This window comes from Papaver somniferum, chromosome 4 (assembly GCF_003573695.1).
Source record: "Papaver somniferum cultivar HN1 chromosome 4, ASM357369v1, whole genome shotgun sequence".
NCBI lineage: Eukaryota > Viridiplantae > Streptophyta > Magnoliopsida > Ranunculales > Papaveraceae > Papaver > Papaver somniferum.
The window spans coordinates 2,286,912-2,313,495 of record NC_039361.1 but is presented as its reverse complement, the minus strand read 5'-3'; the positions used below and the strand labels follow the sequence as shown (position 1 = coordinate 2,313,495).

The following is a 26,584-nucleotide window of genomic DNA, read 5'->3' as shown; positions in this document are numbered from 1 at the left end:
CTCTATGATCATCGTTATTTTGCTTGCCTCTTTCTCTTCCGCCGTAGTAGCCGCGTCCTCTTCCTATATCATTACTACTAGAGCTCTCTCCTTTGTCTTTTAAAGTAAGCTTAGCTTGTAGAACTTGTTCTACCGCTCCCTCTTTATTTCTCTTTCTCATTCTTTCTTCATGGGCTTGAAGAGATCTCATGAGCTCATCCACGGTCATGGATTCAACGTCTTTGGACTCCTCGATTGCAACGACGATATAGTCGAATTTAGGAACAAGTGACCGTAGTATTTTTTCGATCACACGAATATCACCCATGACCTCGCCATTTCTTCTTAGTTGATTAACAACAACTAAAACTCTTGAAAAATAATCCGATATTAATTCAGACTCTTTCATGGAGAGAGATTCGAACTCACCTCTTAGAGTTTGCAACCGCACCTTGTTTACTTTGTCCACGCCTTTGAATGAATTTTGTAAAATCTCCCATGCTTGCTTTGCATTAGCAGCTCTCGATATCTTCTCGAACGACGACTCATCCATTCCTTGATAGATGAGGTAAAGAGCCTTCTTGTCTCTCTTTCTTGAAATGCGCAGCGCATCTTTTTCATTTTGCGGAAGCGCCGCTTCATTTTCCGGTTCGACATAACCTTTCTCTACTATCTCCCAAGCATCTTGCGAACCTAGTAACGCCTTCATTTGTATGCTCCAATTTTCATAGTTATCTTTAGTGAGTTTAGGGACGAGAAAAGGAAACATTTCACTAGCCATTAGGGTCTTATGGCTCTGATACCACTTTGTTGGAAATGATTTTGGAGTTAATGGGCTAAATGGGTATTGAATGATTTGAAAATGGGCTCACAACACACAATGAAAAAACTGAATTTTGTTTCACTCTCAAAACTATAGTTGTACATACAACGTCTTACATAAACTCACTTTGATTCTCACCTTGCCACTAACTTTGGTTTTCACTCAATTACAATTCACAATGGTTACAACTGATGCCTATTTATAGGATTTGATTAACCAACCTCTTTATGCTCCAGAACTTTCTCTAACTATCTAATATAGCACCTACTCTAGATGATTCTTTACATTTTTATTTATTTTTTTATTAACGTATAGACTTTGACCATATCTAGACATTTCTAGATAACGTACTGACTTGACTCTTCTAGACATTTCTTGTTAACATACGGCCTCTAGATATTTCTTGATATTAAGCTAACCGATTTAATGGATAAGTCTCCATTTTTCTAGATTCTTCTAATTTTGATTAAGCATAATCAAGTTTATATTTTTAACAAGGTTTAATTCCATTGATATCAAACAATTTGAAACGGTTGGGACATTGCCGTTTTTTTTGGGTCTTTTTATCGAGGAAATAATGAGAAACATTGATGGAGAACTAATTAAAATGGAGAGAGAAGAACGGGAATCCAACATGGCTCAATCATGTACGTTGATATAGGCCATAATAGACGGAATCATTCTCAACCACGATTTATGATTTTTGTTTTAAGAGATTGGGAGCCGTCGATCACATAAAAATATCAATTCAGAACCGTGAGATGGTGAAAAAAATTAGAGAACACCAAGTTATAAAACAATTAATAAAATTAATAATTATTAGTTATTTCACTTGGCCGCCGGAAACTTTTACAATATATTATGAATATTATGGGAACTTGTTTACTAATATTCTTAGAGTATTTGTATTATTGACAGTCAATCTATATTAACAACGATAGATTTAAAGACTTAATGAGCTAATGGATCGCGAATCTCGAGATAGGTATGACTTGTCATCAAAAGATGTGGGAACTCTGTAACCTTTTTGTAGTGATTAAGTTTACTTCATTTGCGAGCATGATGAATCCTTGATATCCATGAGGATGACTGAATGTAGATGAATGAGTATGTTGTGTGATATGTGTTGTGTGGTTTCCCCGCGAGGAGTGACTGTGTTTCACCACAAATCTTAGCTAAATTGAGTAGGGTGGTTTCCTCCCTGTTTGAATATTATGTAGTAGGGTGGCTTTTTCCTCGTTTTCATAGTATCTTAATAGAGAGGCTTCTTTCCCGTTTCGGTAGTATATGCAATATTAATAGTAAGGTGGCTTCTTCCCTATTTTGATATTACGTAGTAGGGCGGATTTTTCCTTGTTTCGTCAGTATATATATTACTTTATTTTGGGAAAATCGCTCGTGTGCATATTATACTTGTTTTCCTAACTATCTAATCTTGATGGTAATATTCTGAATCTTGATTTCGGCGGAAATTTAATGTGGAAGATGTTATTATTGATTGGAGTTATTCTCGTGTCGTCTTCTCTAAAGAGTTTTGCGGGGTTAAGGTAACACTTACTTCTTGATGCATAAATTGTTGAATGTTTTAATTCATTTTTGTTCTTTGGATTACTGTTGTGTTAGAACTGTGAAGCATGTTAGTGATTACATGAGAGCTATTTGTTTCCACTGATCACTCCCTTTAGGATGATGTGCTCACTCGTTTTCACTTTAGTTTCAGTTATCAGAAGAATTGGTGCACGTAAAGATATCTGTTTTCATGGCTTAAAGCTTTATCGAACTAAAAATGTTTATGTATTTTTAAATGTGTATTCTTTGTTTATCTGTAAAACAACATATTAATATATATTTATATCACTCTAGAGTTGTTCATTAGAGAGCTTGGGTTTTTCAGTTCGTTAATCTAGATTTGATGTTTCGGTTAGGTTGTAATCTGATTAGCTAAGCAGGTTTAATAATTGGGGCATCACAAAAGTGAAGGATTTGACGTTATCACAAGAGTATCCTATGTTAACATCCATGATGTTGGTATTCAGAAGTTGGTCTTTTGAACTAATTATATTAGAAGAACGGTCATTGAAGTTGATAGGGACTTGTGTTTGCAAGCATTACAAGTCTACCTATATATGGGAAATGTAATATCTTACTTTCTAAGTAAGAAATTTTTAACTCTACTCATAAGAATTATGATGGCCCCTTAACAGAAATAGTGCCAACTTAGTACTAGTACTAAATTATGTTTTAGGGAAGTATATTTATAGTCGTAAGGGATTCTTATCCCTGATATGAATTCTTTGGTTTCAAAAGATAAAAATAGAAAAATAACGGCGTATTAGAAGGGAGCTCAGAGCGGAAGAAAAACTAGGAGTACGTATAACCTAGGTTTTGATCTGATTTCATGCTCATTATTTCTACTTCTCCGTGATATTTTAGGACTTGATAGGTGAATTATTTTCTTCCTAAGAGGTTTTTAGTTTCAGCTGGACAAGCCGAAAGTTAAGGCAAGTTGATTCGAATCTCCTAGTTTCGGTAGATGTAGAATGACAATTAAATATCTAGTGAATTTTGATGTTTGTTTGTGGTTTAACCAATATGCTTTGATAACTTGATCATTTGTGGATTTATATATGTTTTATTATTTGATCTAAATTGATAAAATGATTATGATATGGATAGATAGGGTCGTTTCGGTATGTAGAATTGTGAGCAGGGTAGTGAGAATTCAGTTAGACATCTCCTGATTATTTTTTTGTTGCTCATGATGTGAATATTGTCCCTTGGATTAGCCCTTCAATTTTTGTCCATAGGCTACGCAGTTAGTGAATATTATGTATGGCAGGATGGATCGGGCGTGATTGCAGATGTTGGGATTAATGTCTTGAAATGTCATGATTATGTGTGAATGTTACCAGTAGAGTACCAATTCCAAATGTGTCAAGATGTGGACACCATCAGTTTAGATTTATGTGGACTTTGGTGAGTACTAATTTTAAATGGTTAGTGGAGATTCGTAATTAAATTCAGTTTACAAAGTGGTAGAGTTCTCTCACCCAATTAGTAGATATTTATGATAGGAAAGACGTACAACAGGCTAGTTATGGAACAGAAAAAGGAGATTGGTAGTGGAATTACCTTTACTATATCCGACTGCAGTAAGGAGTATCGTAGGCTTAATTGTTAGCTATGTTTTTTTTTTTTTTATGATTCAGAATATTAGGATTTAACCTGTGCACTATAACAACAAGTTTTTTATCTTAAAATAGTTGGGGTTCAAAGGTGGTGATTTATCTATGAAGCGTTATCTCACACTGATCCTTTGTAAGTCTCTAAATTCATTCCTAAGAAGGAAGTTTGGCTTTATGTAAGTCTTAAAACTCATTTCCAAACCAGGAAATTTGATAGAGGTGATGCGTTCTCAGGCACCGTTATAGGTGCTCTGGGTTTAGTTGTATATATATGTGAGTGAGTAGTGGAAATGTTCTGAACTCATTTTGTATGGTTTCGGACATGTACTGAGTAAGTACTAGCGTAGGATCTTAAAACATGAGAAATTAAAACACGGGAAAGGATTTGGACTTAAAGTTCATGTTTGCTAATCAGGGAAGTCATTGGTTTTCTTAATGTGATTACTGTTTTTCTATTTTAAATTTAAAACCTTCTTATGTTTACTAGCAACTTACTAATTAATTAGTGATTTATTTAATTTTTTTTTATATTATTTGTGATTAGGCGATTGAGTGAACTTGCTTGGAGATTAGCTCCCGTGGATTTTTCCAGGTGTTAATAGGGAATCGTGAAGGAGTTTGACTGATTCCAGTTCTGGTGGATATTCTGAAGATATCTTACTGAGGGTGGATATCTACTGTTCTTCTTATTTACTTTTCGTTATATAGTTGTGAGGCGGTAGGGATAATCACACTTGGGTAGACTTCATTTTTTTCTTTTGTTAGTTCGATGTTATTTAAGGATGGATTATATTGTTGAAGTCAAGAACACCATAATTACTCGACATCGTTATTTTTGTTAAGAAATAAAATTCCCCTCTGCATACTCAACTGTAATGGAACCGTGTTCCTAGTTTTCTGTTGGTTACGTACCCTTTTCAGGGAATTGACGACGGACTTTCTATTTAATCGGCTGGGTTACATGGAAAGTGGGGTTGTTACAGTTGGTATCAGGATCTTAGGTTAGAGTAACTCTAGGACTTGGGGGCAGTGAGTCTAGGACATTTCGTTATGTATCTCCATGGTTTGAATATGCTTTATAAATTGTAGTATATTTTTTTCTTTTTTTCTTTTTTTCTAAGATTATCCTTGACTTATATAGGAATGTCAAGGCGTGGTACTAGGAGACGTAATAGTAGTGGAAGAGGTGGTACCGGAAATGGTGGTCCTATTGATGGAGATGAACCACAATTAGGAAATCATACTGTGAATGTGAATATGGCACAACTGACCCAGTTAATAGCCCAAGCAGTCGTTGTTGTTATGAATCAAAATGTTGGACAAGTCAACAATCATCAGAACCAAGGACTGCCTGCTGAAACTGAGGAAGATATGTACAGAAAGGTTCAGTTTCAGTTCAAGAAGTTGAACCTGAAAGAGTTTTCTGGAAAGTATGATAACCCAATGATAGCCTATGAATGGAAGGATGAGATGGTCAAGATTTTTAGGACCATAGGACCTTCTTGCACAGAAGTCTTTAAGCAGAGATTCGCTACCTTTCAGCTCACTGGAGACGCTCATACTTAGTGGATTTCATCTTCACATGGCTTGGATCATGCCACCATGTTATGGACAGACTTCATTCGTATGTTTGATGACAAATATTTCCCTTAGAGTATTTTAAATGCTAAGAACACAGAGTTTCTTTCATTGAAGCATGATACTTTATTTGTTACAGAGTACGAGATTGAATACTCAAGATTGTCGATGTTTGTACCTCACCTGGTAGATACTGAAGAGAAAAATAGATGTAGGTTTGTTTATGGTCTAAATGCTGGGTATCAGAGGCATATTGTTGGAAATCATATGGTTGACACATATGTTAGGGATGTTGAGTGTTCCAGAGAGCTTGAGCAAGATTATTTGGCTCATAAGAGGGATGATGAATACCTGAAGGGGGGTAGTAAGGTTGGTCGTGCATCAAAGTCTTCATCGAGTCAACATGGAAGTGGTAAGAACCAGCAGACCCAGAATGTCACTCAACAAGGTGATTAGCTAGGGAAGAAAAGGAAGTGGTATTGGAATCAAGGGAACCGTGGTCAGAAGAAGGCGATAATGAAAGGGCACTAATTCCAGCTGAGGGCGAGGCCATTTCCACCAAACCAATTAACTTCAATGGTATTGTTATAACTGTCTTGAAAAGGGCAAAAGGCATCAGAATGTACCAAAGAGAAGGTCCAAACAACAGACAGACGTGATCAACTGAACACTGGGGTTGCAAATCGTAATGTTCAACCTCGTGGTCAGGGTCAACTCTTTGCCGTGCAACAACGTGAGATAGAGAATACTACTTTGGGAGGTACCTTCTTCATTTTAAGTGAACCTGTCAGTATTTTATTTGATACTGGAGCTACTCATTCTTTCATTTATGCTAAGTTAGTTTGCATGATAAATATTTCTGTGGTAGTGTGTGATTTTCTTCTATGTGTTGCTACCCCTACTAGTAGTATGGTAGAGTTGAGCAAAAGGGTTGATGCTTATCCTATTATGATTGGAGATGTTGAGCATTCGGCAAACCTTTATGTGCTTGAGATGGTTCCTTATGATGTAATATTATGAATGAACTGGTTATCTTCTAATTTTGTGCAATTAGATTGTGCTGAAAAGACAATCACTTTTGCAAAGACGGGTCAATCTAAGGTAGTGGTGCAGACTACATATCGAATTCTGTTTGTAGAAGCTTTCCTTAGACATATCAAGGGTGAAGTAGTATATAATGAGTCTCTGCAGACTGCGAGTATACCTGTAGTGTCTGATTTTGCAGATTAGTTCCTAGAGGTTCTTGGATCCAAGTAGGCAAATAGAGTTTTGCGTCGAACTCCAACCAGATACGACGCTTATTGATCGTGCTCCTTATAGAATGTATCCAAAGGAAATGCAGGAATTGAAGTCTCATATTGACCAACATTTAAGTCAATGATTTATTCGACGTAGTTCTCCACCATGAGGTGCACCCGTTTTATTTATCAAAAAGAAAGATGGTTCTTTATGATTATGTGTTGATTACCATGAACTGAACAAGGTCACGATAAGAAAAAATTATCATTTATCTATGATTAATGATCTATTTGACCAGATAAAAAGAGCGATATAGTTTTCGAAGATCGACTTGCAATCAGGCTATCATCAGCTTCTTGTTAGAGAGCAAGATATTTCCAAGACTGTATTTCTGACTCGTTATGGTTCTTATGAGTTTGTGGTGATTCCTTTTGGGCTTACAAATGCATCAAAAATGTTTATGGACTTGATGAATCGTGTATTTAGAGATTTTCTTGATCAGTTTGGTATTGTTTTTATTGATGATATTCTTGTGTACTCTAAGACTCGGGAAGAACACGAGGAACACTTAAGCTTAGTGTTGCATACTTTGAGAGAGCATCAGTTGTTTGTAAAGTTTTCGAAATGTGAATTTTGGAAACAATTATTTAAGTTTTTAGGGCATGTGTTACCTGAATCAGGAGTTTATGTAGATCATGCCAAAATCGAGGCAATTTTAAGTTGGAAACCACCTGCAACGGTTTCGGAGATTCAAAGCTTTCTTTGTTTAGCTGGATATTACTGTCGCTTTATTAAAGATTTTTCTCGAATTGTGGGAACACTTACTAATCTGACTAATAAGGGAGTACCGTTTGTTTGGGATTCTAAGTGTGATAACGCTTTTCAGGAGCTTAAGACTAAGCTTACTTCGGCACCAGTTTTGACCTTACCTGAAGAAGGAAAGGAGCTTGTGGTTTAAACTGATGCCTAACTTCTGGGACTGGGATGTGTTTTGATGCAGGAAGGTAAGGTTATTGCCTATGTGTCTAGGCAATTGTGTGTCCATGAGAAGAATTGTCCAACCCATGACTTGGAGTTGGCAGCGGTAGATTTTGCTCTGAAGTTGTGGTGTCATTACTTGTATGGCGAGAGATTTGAGCTTTTCACTGATCTCAAAAGTCTAAAGTATTTATTTTCCCAAAAGTATTTGAATATGAGACAACGTCGATGGATAGAGCTCATCAATGATTACACTTTTGTCTTACAATATCACCCTGGTAAGGTGAATCTTTTAGATGATTCCTTGAGTCGAAAACCAAGAGGTTTGTTATCTTCCATGATGGTGGAAGAGTGGAGGATGTTGGAGACAGTTCATGAGTTTGACTTAGACATCAAGAACTCTTCTGCTTCTCAAGCATTTTTTGGGTAATCTTGTGGTACAACCTGCACTTATTAGCCGCATCATTCATGCTCAATCCAAGGATGATTGGTGTGCGAAATTACTTGGAGATGGATACTTAAGTGAATATTTTGATATACGGATGGATGGCGGGCTTCGACTTTAAGGTTGGTTATGTGTGCCCGTGGATGCGTAGTTGAGATGTGAGGTGTTAGATAGAGCTCAGCGTAGTCGCTACACTGTCCATCCTGGATCTACAAAAATGTATAGGGATTTACGTAGACAACTTTGGTGGAAAAGTATGAAGGAAAATATTGCAGGATATGTTTCTAAATGCCGAACTTGTCAGCAAGTTAAGATTGAACACCAAAAGCAAGCAGGAGAATTAGAACCACTCCCAATACCAGAATGGAAATGGGATAATATATCCATGGGTTTTATAGTTGGACTATCGAGATCAAAGAGAGGACATGACTCTATTTGGGTAATAGTGAATAGATTGATTAAGTCAGCACACTTTTTACCAGTGCAAACTACTTACAGTGTTGATATATTATGTAAGCTCTACGTAGAGAATATTGCGGTATTGCATCGCATGTCGGTCTCAATTTTTTCTGATAGGGGTGTCCAATTTACTTCTAAGTTTTGGAGAGGATTTCAACAAGCTATGGGTTCAGAGTTGGATTTGAGTACTTCATTTCATCGTCAGACTGATGGTCATACGGAGAGAGTTAATCAAATAGGATATGCTTCGAGCGCGTGTGCTAGATTTCCAAGGAAATTTGGATGAATATTTATCGTGGGAAGAATTTGCTTACAATAATAGTTATCAGTCGAGCATTGGTATGGAAGACCTTGTCGTTCACCGATATGTTGGGTACAAGTGGGTGAAAAGATATTTTTGGGGCATGAACTGGTTCATCTCACTACAGAGAAGATCCAAGTGGTTAAGGATTGTCTTTGTAGAGCTCAGAGTAGGCAGAAAAGTTATGCAGATAGAAGCGTCGACCATTACCTCTTGAAGTTGGAGATGAGTTATTACTCAAGGTGTCTCCTATGAAGGGAGTAATGAGGTTTGAAAAAAAGGTTAAGTTGGCTCCTAGGTTCATTGGACCTTTTCCTATAACTAATAAGATTGTAAACGTGGCATACCAATTAGAGTTACCACAACAGCTGTCCATGGTGCACAATGTATTTCATGTTTCAATGTTAGGTACACACTTAAGGGATGAAGAGCGATCTCAACAAGAAGATCTTACTGAGTTGGTTGTGAAACCAGATGCCGCCTTTGAAAACAATCCAATTCGTATCGTAGAGCGACAAGTAATAAAACTACGATCTCGGGCATTACCATTTGTCAAAGTGCAATGGAATCCACAGAACGAGCGAGAGGCCACTTGGGAGAGTGAGGATGTTATCCATCGTTCTCACCCGCATCTTTTTAATAATGAGGTAAACTTGATTCCGAGGACGGAATCCTGTTCCTAGTGAGGTAGACTGTAATATCTTACTTTTTAAGTAGGCAATTTTTAACTACTCATAAGAATTATGGTGTCCCCTTAACAAAAATAGTGTCAACTTAATACTAGTACTAAATTAGGTTTCGAGAAGTATATTTATAGTCGTAAGGGATTCTCATCCCTGATATGAATTCCAAGGTTTCAAAAAAAAGAAAACAAAAAAAAAAAACGCGTATTGGAAGGGAGCTCAGAGTGGAAGCAAAACTAGAAGTACGTATAACCTAGGTTTTTTTACTGTTTTCTTTTTAATCTGATTTCATGCTCATTATTTCTACTTCTCTGTGATTTTTTTTGGACTTGATAAGTGAACCATCTTCTTCCCGGAAGGTTTTAATTTCAGCTGGACAAACCGAAGGTTAAGGGAAGTTGATTCGAATCTCTTAGGTTCGGGTAGATGCAGAAATGACAATTAAATATCTCGTTAATTTTGATGTTTGTTTGTGGTTTAATCAATCTGCTATGCTAATTAACTTGATCATCTGTGGATTTATATATGTTCTATAGTTTGATTTAATTATAAAGTAAATTGATAAAATGGTTATGATACGGATAGATAAGGTCGTTTCGGTACGTAGAATGGTGAGCAGAGTAATAAGAATTTAGTTAGACATCTCCTGGTTTTTTTTGTTGTTGCTCATGACGTGAATATTTTTCCTTGGATTAGCCCTTCAACTTTTGTCCATAGGCTACGCATTAAGTGGATATTATGTAGGGTATGATGGATCGGACGTGATTGCAGATGTTGGAATTAATGTCTTGAAATGTCATGATGATTATGGGTGAATGTTGTCAGTAGAGTACCAAGTTCAAATGTGTCGAGATGTGAACACCATCAGCTTAGATTTATGTGGACTTTGGTGAGCAGTAATTTTAAATGGTTAGTGGAGACTCGTCATTAAATTCAGTTTACAAAGTGGTAGGGGTTCTCTCACCCAATTAGTAGATATTTATGACGGGAGGGACGTACAACAGGCTAGTTATGGAACATAAAAAAGGAGATTGGTAGTGGAATTAACTTTACTATATCCGACTGCAATAAGGAGTATTGTAGGCTTAACTGTTAGCTATGTTTTTTGTTTTTTGTGAGTCGGAATATTGGGATTTAAGTTGTGCACTATGACAACAAGTTTTATTAGCTTAAAATAGTTGGGGTTCGAAGGTGGTGATTTATCTATGAAGCGTTATCTCACATTGATTCAGAGTATTTTTTGTAAGTCTCTAAGTTCATTCCTAAGAAGGAAGTTTGGCTTTATGTAAGTCTTAAATCTCATCTCCAAAAAGGAAATTTGGTAGAAGAGAATCGTTCTCAAGCACCGTTATATATGCGCTGGGTTTAGCTGTATATATATGTGAGTGAGTAGTGGAAATGTTCTGAACTCATTTTGTATCGTTTCGGACATGTACTGTTTAAGTACTAGCGTAGGATCTTAAAACATGGGAAAGGATTTGGACTTACTGTTCATGTTTGCTGATCTGGGAAGTCCTTGGTTTTCTTAACGTGTTGATTGTTTTTTTTATTTTAAATTTAACATCTATTTATGTTTACTGGCAACTTACTAATTAACTACTGATTTATTTAATTTCTTTTTATATTATTCGTGATTATGCGATCGAGTGAACTTGCTTGGAGCGAATATCTCATCTGTTCTCATATAGAGGTTAAGCTCTTAATTCTTTGTGTTCGTCACTAGCTAGAAAAGGAGTAAACTATTTCAAGAATTGCAATATGCTATTCCCATGATTACACTTTGTGAATATGTATATATTGTAGAGACTCCGCAAGATGTTCTCTAGTTGTCGCATTTCCTTTTCGAAACCGTAATCGGCAGAGAATAAGATCGAGAACTTATTATATCAATAAATAAAAATGGACACTTTTGATTTAATTATGTTGTTTAATTCCAAAATAAATTGTTAATTCTCCTGCGGCTAAGGAGAAGTAGGAAACCGTGCACCATAAATGATTGATAATTCTATGTTAATTTTATGTTCACTCTAAGATATTTTCATTATCTCATCGATTGACTGTAACTAATAATGTTGCACAATATTTAACAAAGTTCCTTACTCATTTTTTATCAAATTCGAAAGGTTATTCTTAAATTGAATTTTCTGATATCTATGCTTAGTGTTTACAAGATGATTTTAGAAAGTTTGATTGCTTTGGTAGTTATTATTTGTGGTTTTAATGCTAGAGTTGTCGGAAAATTTAAATTTATGATAATCGTTCGAATATGTCTATCAGTGGAATCCCTAGTCTTGGTCCTTTGTAATTTTGATTTTTTTTTTCCAAATTTTCTTAGTTTTAATTTATTTATTCTCGACACCAAAATCTCGATCCCACTGTTTGCTCTTCCTAGTTTAAATTTTGTAGGTTCCAATCAAAAAAGTATTGTGCTACTAGTATTTATTTTAGGTGTTTTCATATTGCTAATAACAAACATCTTTTGTGGCTAAATATACAAGATATATTTGTACCATATAAGTCTCGTAAAATTTCATGTCTCTCGTATGTGACTAATGTGATACTTTTATCCGTTTAAAAGCATAAATATATATGAATCAAAATGTAAAATATACTACTTATATATTATTGAGTTCACAACAACTTAGTCTCTTTTCGAATAACATATATTTATGAATAGACTGAGTGTAACATATATCTTTTTGAATATAATCTCACCTATCTTTTTGAATCCCATATATTCCAAAATGTAAACTCAATGCAGTTTACTATAACTGAGTCTCTTTTTGAATCACTTCTACTTTACATGTACAACATCTATTCCGATAATATATAATCTATGCGGTATGAGGTACTGGTTTAAGGAAAAAGGAAAACTTTCAGATGACCTGGCTCTGCACAGGTGAGTGTTACACTTTAGTAGCTCGAAACTTGGCTCATTTTTATGTAGTTATGTCGCTTGCAAGGGTTTAAATCCATCCTAGTGGAGTAATGGATCATCTCTAACACCGTTTAGGAAATGAAACTTATCCAGCTAGCGATGGCAATATAGATTTATTTAGAACCAATGACTAACATGGTTCGTTTAAAACCTTGTGGATATGAGTTTTGCAAACTAGTCTATTTCTTTATGCTCGTCTAATTTGCATACTTATCAATCTATAATGAATGGTTTAATTGACAACTGCGTGGTTGCTTATACTTCAGATCTTATATTCAGTGCAATAAGATCCTCATTATGAAAAGGGTGTTAATACGTTACACTCGGTTTGGACCACTCGTAAGCCCTTATCTACTATTTTCACTGCTAATCACAATCACCGCATGATTCAAGCTTGTAATGTGCAAAGTTGTCATCAAAAATGAATAATCTGACCAATCTATCTGTCATCTGTTAACAGGATGTGGTTTCACCGGCTATTTAGAGCTCATGAATGGATACTATATGCGGCAAGTATACAAAAGAGCTGTGTTTCTTCTTTTACTTTGCAGTATAGCATCTTAAGGCTGATTCATATGTGGTTTAACAGATCGAAAGTCCCTGTGTAGCTAGTGGATATGCTTCTGCACATATGTAATATGTTTAATAAGAAAGGAGAGGTAGGTAGCTAACCTAAGAATAAACAACAATTCTCGGTTTTTACGTAATTCTTTCATTCTTTTTCATGTATACTCTCCGTACCAAATTAATTGAGCTATTTGTAGTTTGCACAATTATTAAAGCAAAAAGAAAAGAAGAGTATGTTTGAATGATTATATCCTTATGGATAATAATTAGTAAAATTTAGAAATGATTTATCTCTTGAACTATACCATGGTTTTTCGTAAACTTTATACTATTGAAAAGCATTTTAAAACACATAGGTAACGAACATAAACATGACTATCAAATTATACATATTTTTTATAATAACAATATTCAATTAAAAGAGCGGTTTTAGAAATACCCTCTTAATTAGTGAGATAACTTAATTATTCGTGGGAAAAAATTTAAAACCAATGAGCTCAATTAATATGGGAAGGGAGGAGTATAAAATTATATCGTTTTGTTGATCAAAAAAAGAAAAAGAAGAAGAAAAAAATACACGACAAACATGTTTCATATCTTTCTCCGATTATTTTATTGAAACATCACGGGTCAACAAGTTATCATTTCATTGGTTCAAGAGGCTCTAACCAGGAAAATTCGAGCACCACGTCCAATTTCCCAATCAAATTTGTAAATATCTTAGAATTGGGTAAGATATTTCTTCTTCCTATCACATCATATGAGTTTCTGTCTTAGAAGTAAAATCCGAGGTTATAGCTACATTTTTCACACCACACAGGAAAGAAAAAGTGACGCCAATATCCATCTTAATTAGTTTAAGATTGTTTGTGAATTGACTTGTTAACAGAAGTATAAATACAACTCGAAGCCTGACATTCGGCTGCAACTGAGGAAACTGACTTGAATTTAAATATAGAGACAAAAGCTTTTGTCCCTGACCATTTTCTTGCTCCCTATAGAATAAGAAGCTAAAGTTCAGCTTGTCTGAGAGAACCATGTTTTTCTTTTTTTGTTCTTTTACCGTCTCCTTCAAGTATTTGACTGATTATTCTGAAAACTTACATTGATCCTCTTTAGGCTTGGAGTACTGCCTGACATTCAACCATTTGGTGTGAATAATTCTTTGGTCTGATTAATTCTCAAATATTTTTTTTTGATAAAAAAGAACCCTTTCATTAATGAAAATTCGAGGTTACAATGAGTTTAAGATCGAAAATAAGAGAATACAAAGTAACAAGAACATATCATAAAAAGTACAATATCGAGAAATCCGACAAGAGAAAGAGAAGGATTACCAGAGTCATACAAATACAAGTATGAATAAGATCCGATTAAATCGGAAGAAGAATGGTTTTTCTCGGAATTAACTTCCAACCATTTAATTTGTTTTTCTTCTATAGAAAGATGTGCTCCCAAAGTAGGAGTGACTTGCTCAAATCTCTTGTAACTAGTGATGAAGCTTCCATCGTCAAAAAAACCACCTACGGAGATTCCATCTCCGGATAAGTTGATGATGAAGATTCCGTCGTCGGAGACAACCAAGATGAAGATTTCGTCGTTGGAGAGCATCACTATTGATCTTAAAACCCAACCCAATAACCAAGAATCGCCAGTAAAGCGAAGATAAACCTCAAAAGAGTAAATAAGACCACCATAACGGTGTAGACAAGTAGAAAACATAATAAAAACTATACTAAATTACTAACTAACCTCAAAAACAAAAAATAATAAAGAATCTGCTCAGATCCAGTCCAAAAATGGATTAGATATGAGCAGAGAAGGGTTGTTTTCGATGGTGTTGTTGGAGAAAAAGGAGTGACAGAGAGAGGAGGAAGATTCTCAAATTATTGTGCACAACCATCTTAGTTTTGGTCCGTTCTTACTTTATTTCTTTGACGAATAATAGCCTGGCGTCATTAGGGGCGACATAATAAGACAAAATAGGTTGAGAATACTTATATGTCCTTTCACAATCGGTAGTTTAGTTTTTTTGTTTTTTTTTATCTACCGATTGTGACTATGTTCTTCTCTTCTTTGTGAAATCCAAAAATCCATTGGTTTTGAAAATTTTGAACTTGGGGCTACTACCATAATTGGTAGATAAATAACATCACGAGACTACCGATTGTACAATCGGTAGATAATAAACATCATGAAACTACCGATTGTGCAAATAGAGAAATTCAAAATTCCATTGGTTTTTGAAAATTTCGAATTTGAGGCAACTACCACAATCGGTAGATAAAAGACCATCATGAGACTACCGATTGTATAATCGGTAGATAATAAACATCACGAAACTACCAATTGTGCAAATATAGAAATTCAAAATTCCATTGATTTTTGAAAATTTCGAACCTGGGGCAATTACCACAATCGGTAGATAAAAGAAAATCACCAGACTACCGATTGTACAATTCGTAGATAATAAACATCACGAAACTGCCGATTGTGCAAATAGAGAAATTCAAAATTCCATTGGTTTTTGAAAAATTTGAATTTGGGGCTACTACCATAATCGGTAGAAAATTAACATCACGAAATTACCATTTTAACTACCGATTATAATTTTCGTAACACAAACCATCAATATAAACTACCGATTGTAGCATTGTCTACCGATTATGGAGGGCATTATAAACATTTCAAAAAAATAGAGATAAGGGTGGCTTTATTTTAGTTTGAATAACCCTATTTTATCTTATTAGGCACCCCTAATTCTTTCACGATCGCCCTAATGACGCCGGGAATAATAGTACTCTTTTATACATAACATTATTGTTTGAGGAATCAATTTTGTTCATGGGCAGGTCTAAAGAATTATACTCCCTATTAGACGTGCTAGAAACTAAGCCCCTTAACTAAAGTGTTCGGAGACGTGGTGGTTGGAAAAGGGTTAGGTCGTGCCCCTGTAGTTTAGCCACAGGCCCACAGATAATGCAACATTTTCTTTTTATCATTGTTAATTAGATTTATTAAGGAATTTTTTTTTCTATTTTTTCCTTTTCTTAATATGGTTGATGAAATAAGATATAAAATGGCCCTGCAAGTACGAGAATGGCCATAGATTTTGCTACCCTTGGCTTTTGAACTGGTTTATACCAATTTTTAAAAAATGGGTATAAACATGGGTCATGGACAATAAAAAGAGGAAGAAGAAGAAAAAAGGTGGGAAAGAGATAAAAAGACCCAAATATGTGTTACTTTTTTGTTATTTTTTTGATAATCATTTTTCTAGTTAAGACCTTATCTAATTAAGAGTCTAATTAGATAAGGTTTTCATTCATTCATTCATTACTTTTTTGTTAATCATTTTTCTAATACTACAACGTTGAGTCTTGAAATAGTCAAATCATATGAATAAGAAAAGAGGGAAAAATGTGAATTACTTTACAAATAAGTATATGCTTTTGGGGTTCATTTTTTGTTTTTCATGACAATAGGTAATGCCCTTAAATATGCACATCTAAATGGATTAAACGTGTGAAGACGCATTAACTTAGTTGTTAAGAACTTACGGTTTTTGGTCTCCTTCTAAGTTATTTTTTTCTTAACCACCCAAACCAATGAACTCAATACAACAACTACTTCAATCGTGAATCATGTGTAAATAAATATTATGTTTTGACCAATATAGTCTGAAATCCTCCTAGCTTACCTAAACACGACATTAGTTAGTTAAAAATGCAAATTAAATAACAATTATACAAAAAAAAAATCTAATTTTTTTTCTAGAACTCTGTAAGCGTCGGTAATCATAATCTCTGTATTTAGTCGGATTATTTCAGTGGTCCACTTCCACTATATCTCATTAATTTTTTTTTCTTTTCAAATGTTATTAATTTTGTGTTTTTGTTTCTAATCAATGAATAATTTGACATTGACGAGTTTCGAACAATTCTGACCATTGATACATCATCCAGTAAGGGTATCACTAATTTATTTTCCTCGATGCATTCCGGTTATTGCAGGATATGTGATTCGAATGACCTGAAAACTTTCCGGTTATTGCAGGACATGTGATTCGAATGACCTGAAAACGAAACTCGTGGGTTACGGATACTAACAAATACATCATTAACCCAAACAAAATATGTTACACGGCTAAACAATCGGAGGAGGCCCCCAAACATGGGACCTAGGATGCCAATTTACTTCCCTGAGTTGATGCCATTATGTAGGGCCAGCGGATCTAGGTAGGACAACATTGTACTATTTGGAGTCATTTATCCTGCACTACCCATAGTTACATACTTACACAACATACACATGAATTTGTGTCCTTATCACCACACAAGGATCAAGAATCAGACAAAAATTGTCTCAGTCAATCATACAACAACATTATCGAGAAGTACATTTTCAAAATTTAAAACCAAGGGTAAATTCGTCATTTCGAATCAACATCATTTTGAAAATTATAGGAAGAGGGGCAAATTTGTCTTTTTCGCGTGTCTGTAGTAAGAAAAAGGAAAGGAAAAGAAAAGCATTTCCTCTGAAATTTCGGAGGAAGTGAGGTTTCAGAAGAAGAGGGAAAGAAAGAAGAGAGAAAAGACCCCTAGATAGAGCTATAGAGAGGTGGATATCTCAAGATCCATTTGTAAACCCATCCCTCTTTTGTTGCAATAATCTCTGGGTTATCATCAAAATTCAATCTTTTCTACTCAGGATACCTTAATTTTGATCAATCTCAAGCTCTCTCTGAGGTATATGTTCTACAATGTTACTTCTTGTTTAGCTTTTTTTGAGGTTTTTTTATGGATCTGGTTTCAAGAAAAGGTTGGGTTTTTAAGTATAGAATCGATCTGCATTTTTGTGGGGTTATAACATTTTTCAATTCCAAAAAGTTGGGGATTTTTTTTATTCATTTCCTGGATTTTGTTGGAAAATTTAGGGTTTTGGGGTCATTAAAGGTTTCATTTTTATGAAAATTAGGGGGTTTTATTTGTATTCTGGTTTAGGAATTTTGTGTTTTAGCTTCATTTCTGTTGAAAATTCAAGAAAATTAAGAATTTGGGAATTTTTTTTTTTTTTGATGTTGTCATTTCTAAGAGAAATTGTTAAGTTGCTGTCAAATTTCTTGTTTGTTTGTCGTGTAACTTATGATTTTTGAAGGATTCAGGCAATGTTTCAGTTGACCACAGGAAATGCCTCGAGTCTTAGGGTTTAAGCAGCATTTAACTTGATTTTTGTTGTTGTTGTTGTGATTAATTTTACAGTTGTATGTTGTGGTCTCAACTGTAATCTGAAGTAGCTGAAAGGGTTGTCGAAAGAGTAAAGAAATAGACATTCTAATTGATTTTAATTTTGGGCACTGGAGAAGGACTATCTCTGCAGGTATGTGGAATTAGACATTTACACTCAAGTGGAAAAGTTGGTTAGAACTCTGCATAGTTGTTTAATAACATCATGTGTAGAAAATTAGAGACTAGAGAGAAGTATCGGCATAATGGACTGCTCCCATTGCTTAAAGGTTATTGCAAATCTTGAAGATGGTGTCCGTTTATCTCTTAGATTTTAAATTGGTGATAGTACATCAGACAATGTGTAGACCAATTTGTGAACAAAATTGGGCACAATTTTGAAATGTACGTTCGTTGGCTACTCGTTCGGTTGCATCACATCAGTGATATCCCTCAAAATATGTGGTACATGAAACAAAGACTTTTGTAGTTGTACTTATACACCATTTATAGGTACTTCGGATCTAATAACCATTTGATAGTATATTATAATTTCTTGTTGCACCATCTAATAGTTTTCTGGTCTAAATGAAGCAACTTTGTCTTTTCAATGGGTTTTTTTTCTTCCATTTATCTGTTGAAACTCATATGTCGTATAGTTGAATATTTCACAGATGGAGATGATCCGTTGACAACATGTGTGCTTCAGGAATGCTGCATTTGTTGAGCTATGCATATAGCAAATAATTTGTTGATGCTTCGTTCTACGTGGAGGGGACTATTTATCTTGGATAAAGGGTCTTGATATCGACTGCAGTATAGTTATTTTCCGGTTTTTCAGTTAGTAGAGCTGCCTCTTCCAAAAATAGTGTCATGGATTCTGAATCCCGATATGGAGATCTTGTTAATGGGAAACCAACAATGGGAACCAATGAAAGTAAGGGAAACTACTAACGTATGTCATTCTTTTCTTATCACTTTTACACATTAAATTTTTAACAGTGATTTCTTACTCAGGTAAACGACGAGCAGAAATAGTGGAGTGGTTACATGATTTGGTCCCTGGTTCAAAGCTTCCATTGGAAGCTTCTGAAGAGGACCTCAGAGAATATCTGATCAATGGGGCTGTTTTCGATAATATTTTGAACAGGCTGAGTCTGGAATCTGTTGATGAGGTTAGTCTTGCCCAAAATATAGTTTCATATTGTTGTATAAAAGTTTGATATGTAAGTTTGTTGCAGTAAATGTGATTCTCACGTTTATGTATTGTAAATTTTAGGTTGATAATTCAAACTTCTCTCCGGAGTCATATTTGGAGAGTGTTTCAAGGTTTCTGGAGGCTATGTATGATATGGGATTGCCCAAGTTTGAGTTGCAAGACCTAGAACAGGTACTCCTTTTTTATTTATGAACTGAACTTCTCATACTCCAGTGTTTTCTTATCCTTTAGTGGATGAATCTGTCAAGTATCTTAAATTTCGTGCCAGTAACAACGTAAGACTTGCTTCTCATGGAAAGTGAAAATCCTTGTTTGTGTATGCATTCAACATACATAGCTTGTTCATCTATCTTACAATTTACTTTAGCATATATATTCAGACATTACAAAGTCAGATAACTGATACAGTTCCATTTTCCTGAATTTTTTTATTCATCTTTTCACTTTTAATTTTTGACACTCAAGCATCTCACTCTCTGATCTTTCTCATTCTCATGGCTAAAATGTAGGGATCTATGAAACCAGTTTTGGAGTGTCTCTGGGCAGTTAAGGAAAAGTTTAGTCTAAGCCCTGGAGAAGTCACACGTTCATCTTCGATCAGAAGTCCAATCAATGGAAGGAGGAGCTGGAGCTTATCAGGAGCAGAATTTGATGGTTCACTGGATATTTCTCCACCAGGACATAGTTCTTTGGGGTCTAAAGATGAGAGACGGAAGAATACGCAAGACTCAAAATTCAAACGTGTTTTGCGAAGTCATGTTGCATCAGGTATTTGGTTGTAGATTCGTGTCTGAAGAAGTAAGACGTAATTTCTATAAAAGAAAAAGTGAATTTCATGGCAGCATTAGAGTTTTTATGCAATTAGGGTATGTTTGTGTATACAGAAATAACCTGCGCTCATTGTTCGACCTTGTCTTCTATGTTCTTCTGTAGAACCGTCAGCTGCATTGATACATCATGTTGGACATAAGTTTCATGAGGTGTTTCAGTTGAAAGAAGGACGCTATGCTGATCTACCTGAATCAAAAATATCTGAAATGATGAAATCAAATAGTTTGGATGTAAATATCTCGTCTCCTTTCATGTGATTAGGTTTCATATGTTTCATAGTTTTATGAATGAGTTCCTAATTTCTTTTAGCGTCTTTATTGCAGAACGCCCCAACTCAATCGCTTTTGAGTGTCATTCGTGGAATCTTAGATGAGTGCATCGAAAAGAAAAATGGGGAAATACCTCAAGTATGCCAGTGAGAAGATACTTTAATGTTTTAGTAAAGCATGCACTAGAGTTAATATGTTGTTCCCCTTTCTTCATTGAAACACTGGTCTTCTTACAAAATCCTTAACCTTAGGCATTTGCTATTTTTGCGCAGCGTGTATCGATCCTTTTGAAAAAAGTTATGTTAGAAATTGAGCGACGAATTGCAACACAAGCAGACCACATTAGAAGTGTAATATACTTTCTTACAAACTTATTTTTTTCTCGTACTTGAGTGGTTTCATTGCTGATTAAAATAAAAAAGTTGTGATGTTGACATGCAGCAAAACAATCTGTACAAGTCTCGCGAAGATAAGTATCAGTCTAGAATTAGAGTACTTGAAACCCTTGCAACGGGGACTAGTGAAGAGACCCAGGTAATTACCAAAGCCGAGTCTTATATCTAGATTCAGAAGGTTATCTGTTATATCATATCCCAAAATCCTTTAGTATACTTTGCATTAACTGCCTAATTTTTCTTGTTGCAGATTGCTATGAACAGGCTTCAGCAGTTAAAGGTCCATTTCTCTATTTACTCTTATTTATCTTAAGTATTGTAGTTGAGGTACTTCCGAACAACTTGTAAAATAAGTTAACCCGTTAATTGCAGAATGAGAAAACCAAAATAGAAGAGCGGAAGAAACAAGAAGAACAGGATGTCGTTAGATTAATGAAAGAGAAGGATCAGACTGAGGTTGAGATTTCAACTCTGAGACAAGAATTGGAAATAACCAAGAAGAACTATGAACAACGTTCCTTACAATTGGAAGAACAGGCGAAAGAAACTCAAGCTGAGTTCGATCAGAAGTTGAATAAACTCGAGTCTCTTTTGGCGGAATCTAAAAGTAAGGAGACACAACTAGAGGCATATTCTGAATCCAAAGCTCAAAAGTGGAACAAGAAAGAACAAAAATACCAGAGTTTCATGGATTTTCAGTTCCAAGCACTCCAGGTAATTCCTTATTTATCATTTCTCAGCTTTTAAACTGCGGTTTTTGAAGTCTGGTACCTCAGTCAGGCTTGTGAACTCTACAGGGACTAAGGCAGACTTCTGAGTCCATTAAACAAGAAGTTATCAATGTACAAAGGACCTATGCAGAGGAATTTGGTCGCTTGGGTAGGAAATTCAGAACTAGTTTTTATATGATTCACGATCTTGCAATTGTTTACAGTTTCCTCATTTGTTACTATCTTTCCCGTATCTCAGGGACAAAGCTTAAAGGATTAGCAGATGCGGCTGAAAATTATCACATGGTTCTTACAGAAAACCGAAGGTTGTACAATGAGGTTCAAGACTTAAAAGGAAATATTAGAGTGTATTGTCGTGTGCGGCCCTTTTTATCTGGACAGAACAAAAAGCAGACGACCATAGAATACATAGGCGAAAATGGGGAGTTGGTTGTTGCAAATCCTTCCAAACAGGGGAAAGATAGTCATCGCTCCTTCAAGTTCAACAAGGTTTATGGTCAACAAACTACTCAAGGTAGTGAACTTTTCCTAAATACAATTTTAGTTTCATACCTATTTTCCTATCACGTTTGGGGTTGTTTGATATATGAAATATGGATAAGATCACATGTTTCTTAATGGTGAGAGTGCAGACATAATGAGTTTTTGTTGTTCTGTTAGTTTAGCTATTTTTATCTGCGCCTCCATTTTACAAACCCGTTAATGGGTTTGTAATTGGGGAGCCAAAAACTAATGGGTTTGTATACGGGGCACGGAGACAAAATAGCATGTTTTAACGTTGATCAAAGATTTCGATCCTCACATTTTTATTCAACTTGGTTAATGTGGTCTTTTATCTGAGCTTGACTTATACTTGTCCATTATTAACAGAGGAAGTATTTTTAGACACACAACCGTTAATACGATCAGTTCTCGATGGGTACAATGTATGCATATTTGCCTATGGTCAAACCGGGTCAGGGAAGACATACACAATGGTATATGAACTTTTCTCTATTGTTCCACGTTCAGGATTATTGTCGACATCATTGATTTGTAGCGTGTCTGAGTGTTGATTTCATTCTTGCAGACTGGGCCTGATGCATCATCCCGGAAGGACTGGGGTGTCAATTACCGTGCGCTAAATGATCTTTTCCAAATATCCCAGAATAGAAGTTCTTTCTTATACGAAGTTGGCGTTCAAATGGTTGAGATTTATAATGAACAAGTCCGTGATTTACTCCAAACGGGAGGTTCTCAAAAAAGATATCCTTCATATATTTTGTGTCTAAGTATTGCAGATAGATGTCTCAAATTTTTATTATATTGTCAACTTGTTTCCTTAATGAGCACACACTTGGGATCTGGACCAGTTCACAGCCCAATGGGTTAGCTGTCCCTGACGCTAGCATGCATCCTGTTAACTCTACGTCTGATGTCCTTGAGTTAATGCAAATTGGGTTAGCAAACCGAGCTGTAGGTTCCACTGCTCTTAATGAAAGAAGTAGTAGATCACACAGGTATGTTGTTCATTACTTGCATATGTTCTTGAATTCTCATCATAGTGTTGGCTGTGTGTGGGGTCTTACAGTTTTATGTGTCTGTAGTGTTCTTACGGTTCACGTACGTGGTACGGACTTGGAGACAGAGGCTACTTTGCGTGGTAGTCTTCATTTAGTGGATCTTGCTGGAAGTGAAAGAGTTGATCGCTCGGAGGTAACTGGAGACAGACTCAGGGAAGCACAATATATAAACAAATCACTTTCTGCTCTTGGCGACGTTATCTTTGCTCTATCTCAGAAGAATGGTCATGTACCTTACAGAAATAGCAAACTAACTCAAGTGCTTCAGAGCTCTCTCGGTAAGTTAAATGCTACAAAACAATGATTCAACAGGCCCCTCTTGGATAAATTTGGTAATACAAAGTGTAGTGGATCAATAGACACCACTCTTTTTGTTCTCATAGATACACGGTTTTATGGCCAACATGGAGTGGATCTAAATGTTGGTATTCCTTAGATGTTCTAGTCTTAGTTGATGATCTCTGTTGGTAATTATCCAATTCAGGATGTTCCAACTATAGCTTCTTATACTAAATGTTCATATTCTAACATTTAGCATCAACATTCAACCAGCTCTAGTGGGGTTAAAAGTTTTAAAACAACCTGATCTTCTAGGTGTTGATCCACATGTTGATTTAGAGAAGTAATCTTTATTGTTTTTGATGATTAGAATAAATGACGACCCAATAATGTCTCTTATTGATTCTCATGCTCTCGGGCAAATTACAGTTACAGTTCTTACACATTTCATCCTCTAAACTTGACATTGTTTCCTTTTTCTGGTACAGGTGGTCAAGCAAAGACTCTCATGTTTGTACAGCTTAACCCTGATGCTGATTCATATTCTGAGACGCTAAGTACCTTGAAGTTTGCCGAAAGGGTCTCGGGGGTTGAGCTGGGTGCTGCAAAGAGTAACAAAGAGGGAAGAGAAGTTAGAGAATTAATGGATCAGGTCTCATCACTTAAAGAGATAGTAGCGAAGAAAGATGATGAGATTGAACGATTGCAATCACTTAAAGATTCCAGAATCTTGTCTGGTACCAATGGTGAAAAGCGTGGCTTAAACTCGTTGAGACATGGATCAGCCTCCCCAAGGAAGCATTCTCTTAGTGCACAGGGAAGTCGGAGATTACCTAAAGCTGGCCTTGTTGAAAAAGCAGCGTCTGATCAGGATAATTGCTCGGAATACAGTGATAAGCATTCCGAAACTGGTTCTCAGCAATCACTGGATGAATTCAAGCACCATAAGGAGTTTTTCCGGCAGTCTAAACTTGCTGTAGTGAATGGTGTTGAAGATTTTTCTGCGGATGGTGACCTATTAGGGTTTGGTGATGTGGAATCTGAGGAAAGATTGAGTGACATTTCTGATGGTGGCCTTTCTATGGGAACTGAAACTGATGGCTCAATAAGCAGCATAGTCGAGTTAACCCTTTTTCCTGAAACTGCAAAACCTGCGGAGACTACAGGCACAGAAAAGTGAGTATATTCTTTCTTAATCTCTGGGGTTTTGAGATCTACTTGTATATCCTTTTTCTAATTCGAAAGCTTTCTCTTCAGGGTTAAAGCACCAACAAAAATTCCCCGACCACCATCAGCAAGCAGGCTTCAAACAGCAGTCTCAGCACCTGTTCGACCAACAACTACCAAGGAAACTATCAAGGCCCCAGCAAGTATGTATATTCTTACATTTACAAATGCTTGTTCATTCTTACTTTGGACTGGCAATCATGAGCATGCATTAATACAGTCAAGCACGGACTTTACATTCACATTTTTCATTCTGAAATTCAGTTGAGATGCAAACAATATATTTGGAGTTTTCTGACATTGTAAGAAAAGATGGTTCACTTCACATGTTCATTTTCAAAACATAAGCAACACTCTGTATACGCATGAAGTTCATCAAGATTATGAATTTTAATATTTCCGGTCTATTGATTTTCACCACAGGTGCGAGAAAAGCAGCTCTTGGCAGCAGCTCTTCGGCAAAGGTCACCACCTCCACATCCAAAAGGTGGAACTAAGCAAAAAGGGTTTATCCACAGCTCTTCGATTCATTATTTGGAATTTCTTTCCGATTTTTTTTTTTTTGTGTATTTGTGTTTTGAGGTTCCTCACCTCTCCAGCTTATTATTGTCTACATTGTTGTGAACATTCTTGTATTGGTAGAAGTTAGCTAACAACTACGAGCGTAAAGAGAGTAAAGAAATAGTTTAACAACTTCGAGTATGTAACATATGTTTTCTTTCTCCTGCTTTCCTCTCTGTTGAAGGTCATAATGTAGAGAACTTGTATGGTTCGAGTTTGGAAATGGTATATATATACTGTTAGGATGCAAAGAATTTAAGAAGGGGATATTTTTTCTTCTGAAGCAGTTCCTTATAATAGTTGGTGATCCCTGTTTATACCTACCACTAGCTAGTGCCTATCTGTGTTTCGCGGTACATATTCAGAAGTGACCCTCCATAAATATGGATTTCTTCAGCACCTTTCCATGTAAAAATTGCGTATTGGGAACTTTAACTGAAATCAAGTTGAAACTATTTTTTCTTTTTTTTAGGAAAAGCATAGGCCTAAAAAGGCACTACGAGCAGTACAAAGAAGTTGTGTTGACTATGGCTATGGTTGCACTACTCAGCCTGCCAGTTTTGTTCTTACATAAAAGAGCTAATTTAAAAGTCTCCATATTTTGACTACGGTTGACAATACTAAGATTTAGTAAAACAAAGGATATGGGATTGATGTCCATATTTCTATTATTGTCTTCATGACTGTTTCTTCTTTCATAGTAATTTAGGTGAAATCTTCCTTGAGCAGCTTCATTGTAGAGGGACTTGAAACGATCTAGAATGTCCATAGATTCAGCAGATATTGCAATGTTTGTTACTGCATCTCTTTGGCCCACTGGAAAGCTAGGTCTGCTCCGCTTGTGACTCCCCCTTCTCCTTAGTGTCCTGGATGTCCTCTAGAGTCAATGGTGTTTCCTGCAAAATCTATCATAGTTAGAGCAGTGTAATATGTAGAGTTCTCAGAATCTTGTAGTGTGCAGATACTGATATGTTTTCCAAATCCTGCTTTTGCATTCCAAGTGTAATTGGTATTGACTTGTTGCAGAGGAGTGTCAGCTTCCTCTGGTAAAAGAGGGAAGTTGTTCATGATATGATCTGGCATTGCATGTATTCTATTGTGAGTGCACAA

The 26,584-nt window shown here is 35.7% G+C and overlaps 2 protein-coding genes across 3 annotated transcripts; both read left to right on the top strand.

Annotated features, from left to right (window-relative positions):
- Positions 1 to 9,250: 9,250 nt before the first annotated feature.
- On the top strand, positions 9,251 to 13,092 carry LOC113274498. The gene is made up of 4 exons (XM_026523876.1): positions 9,251 to 9,634; positions 12,532 to 12,569; positions 12,875 to 12,947; positions 13,069 to 13,092. The coding sequence occupies exons 1-4, from the start codon at positions 9,251 to 9,253 to the stop codon at positions 13,090 to 13,092; spliced, it is 519 nt and encodes a 172-aa protein (XP_026379661.1).
- A 4,615-nt stretch (positions 13,093 to 17,707) lies between these two features.
- On the top strand, positions 17,708 to 25,725 carry LOC113274568 (kinesin-like protein KIN-14J). 2 transcript variants are annotated; one of them, XM_026523950.1, is made up of 21 exons: positions 17,708 to 17,923; positions 18,437 to 18,554; positions 19,075 to 19,337; positions 19,418 to 19,575; positions 19,680 to 19,790; positions 20,129 to 20,387; positions 20,553 to 20,680; positions 20,774 to 20,857; positions 20,992 to 21,069; positions 21,161 to 21,253; positions 21,365 to 21,394; positions 21,487 to 21,828; positions 21,912 to 21,993; positions 22,084 to 22,359; positions 22,716 to 22,822; positions 22,915 to 23,090; positions 23,180 to 23,344; positions 23,432 to 23,685; positions 24,175 to 24,862; positions 24,944 to 25,056; positions 25,337 to 25,725. In XM_026523950.1, exons 3-21 carry the CDS (start codon positions 19,274 to 19,276, stop codon positions 25,408 to 25,410), a joined length of 3,282 nt encoding a protein of 1,093 aa, XP_026379735.1. In that variant the 5' UTR covers positions 17,708 to 17,923; positions 18,437 to 18,554; positions 19,075 to 19,273; the 3' UTR covers positions 25,411 to 25,725. The 2 variants fall into 2 exon arrangements, with proteins under 2 accessions (XP_026379735.1, XP_026379734.1); XM_026523949.1 differs by having other exon boundaries at positions 19,060 to 19,337.
- The last annotated feature ends 859 nt before the right edge of the window (positions 25,726 to 26,584 follow it).

What these genes read in the sequence shown, in the direction of transcription:
- LOC113274498 (XM_026523876.1), top strand. Translation starts at nt 9,251, where the DNA reads ATGAGGTTTGAAAAAAAGGTTAAGTTGGCTCCTAGGTTCATTGGACCT. An exon ending in CGCATCTTTTTAATAATGAG is followed by an intron (nt 9,635 to 12,531) that starts GTAAACTTGATT and finishes TACTGGTTTAAG; the next exon opens with GAAAAAGGAAAACTTTCAGA. An exon ending in ACACTCGGTTTGGACCACTC is followed by an intron (nt 12,948 to 13,068) that starts GTAAGCCCTTAT and finishes ATCTGTTAACAG; the next exon opens with GATGTGGTTTCACCGGCTAT.
- LOC113274568 (XM_026523950.1), top strand. Translation starts at nt 19,274, where the DNA reads ATGGATTCTGAATCCCGATATGGAGATCTTGTTAATGGGAAACCAACA. An exon ending in AGTTGCAAGACCTAGAACAG is followed by an intron (nt 19,791 to 20,128) that starts GTACTCCTTTTT and finishes GCTAAAATGTAG; the next exon opens with GGATCTATGAAACCAGTTTT. An exon ending in AAAATGGGGAAATACCTCAA is followed by an intron (nt 20,858 to 20,991) that starts GTATGCCAGTGA and finishes ATTTTTGCGCAG; the next exon opens with CGTGTATCGATCCTTTTGAA.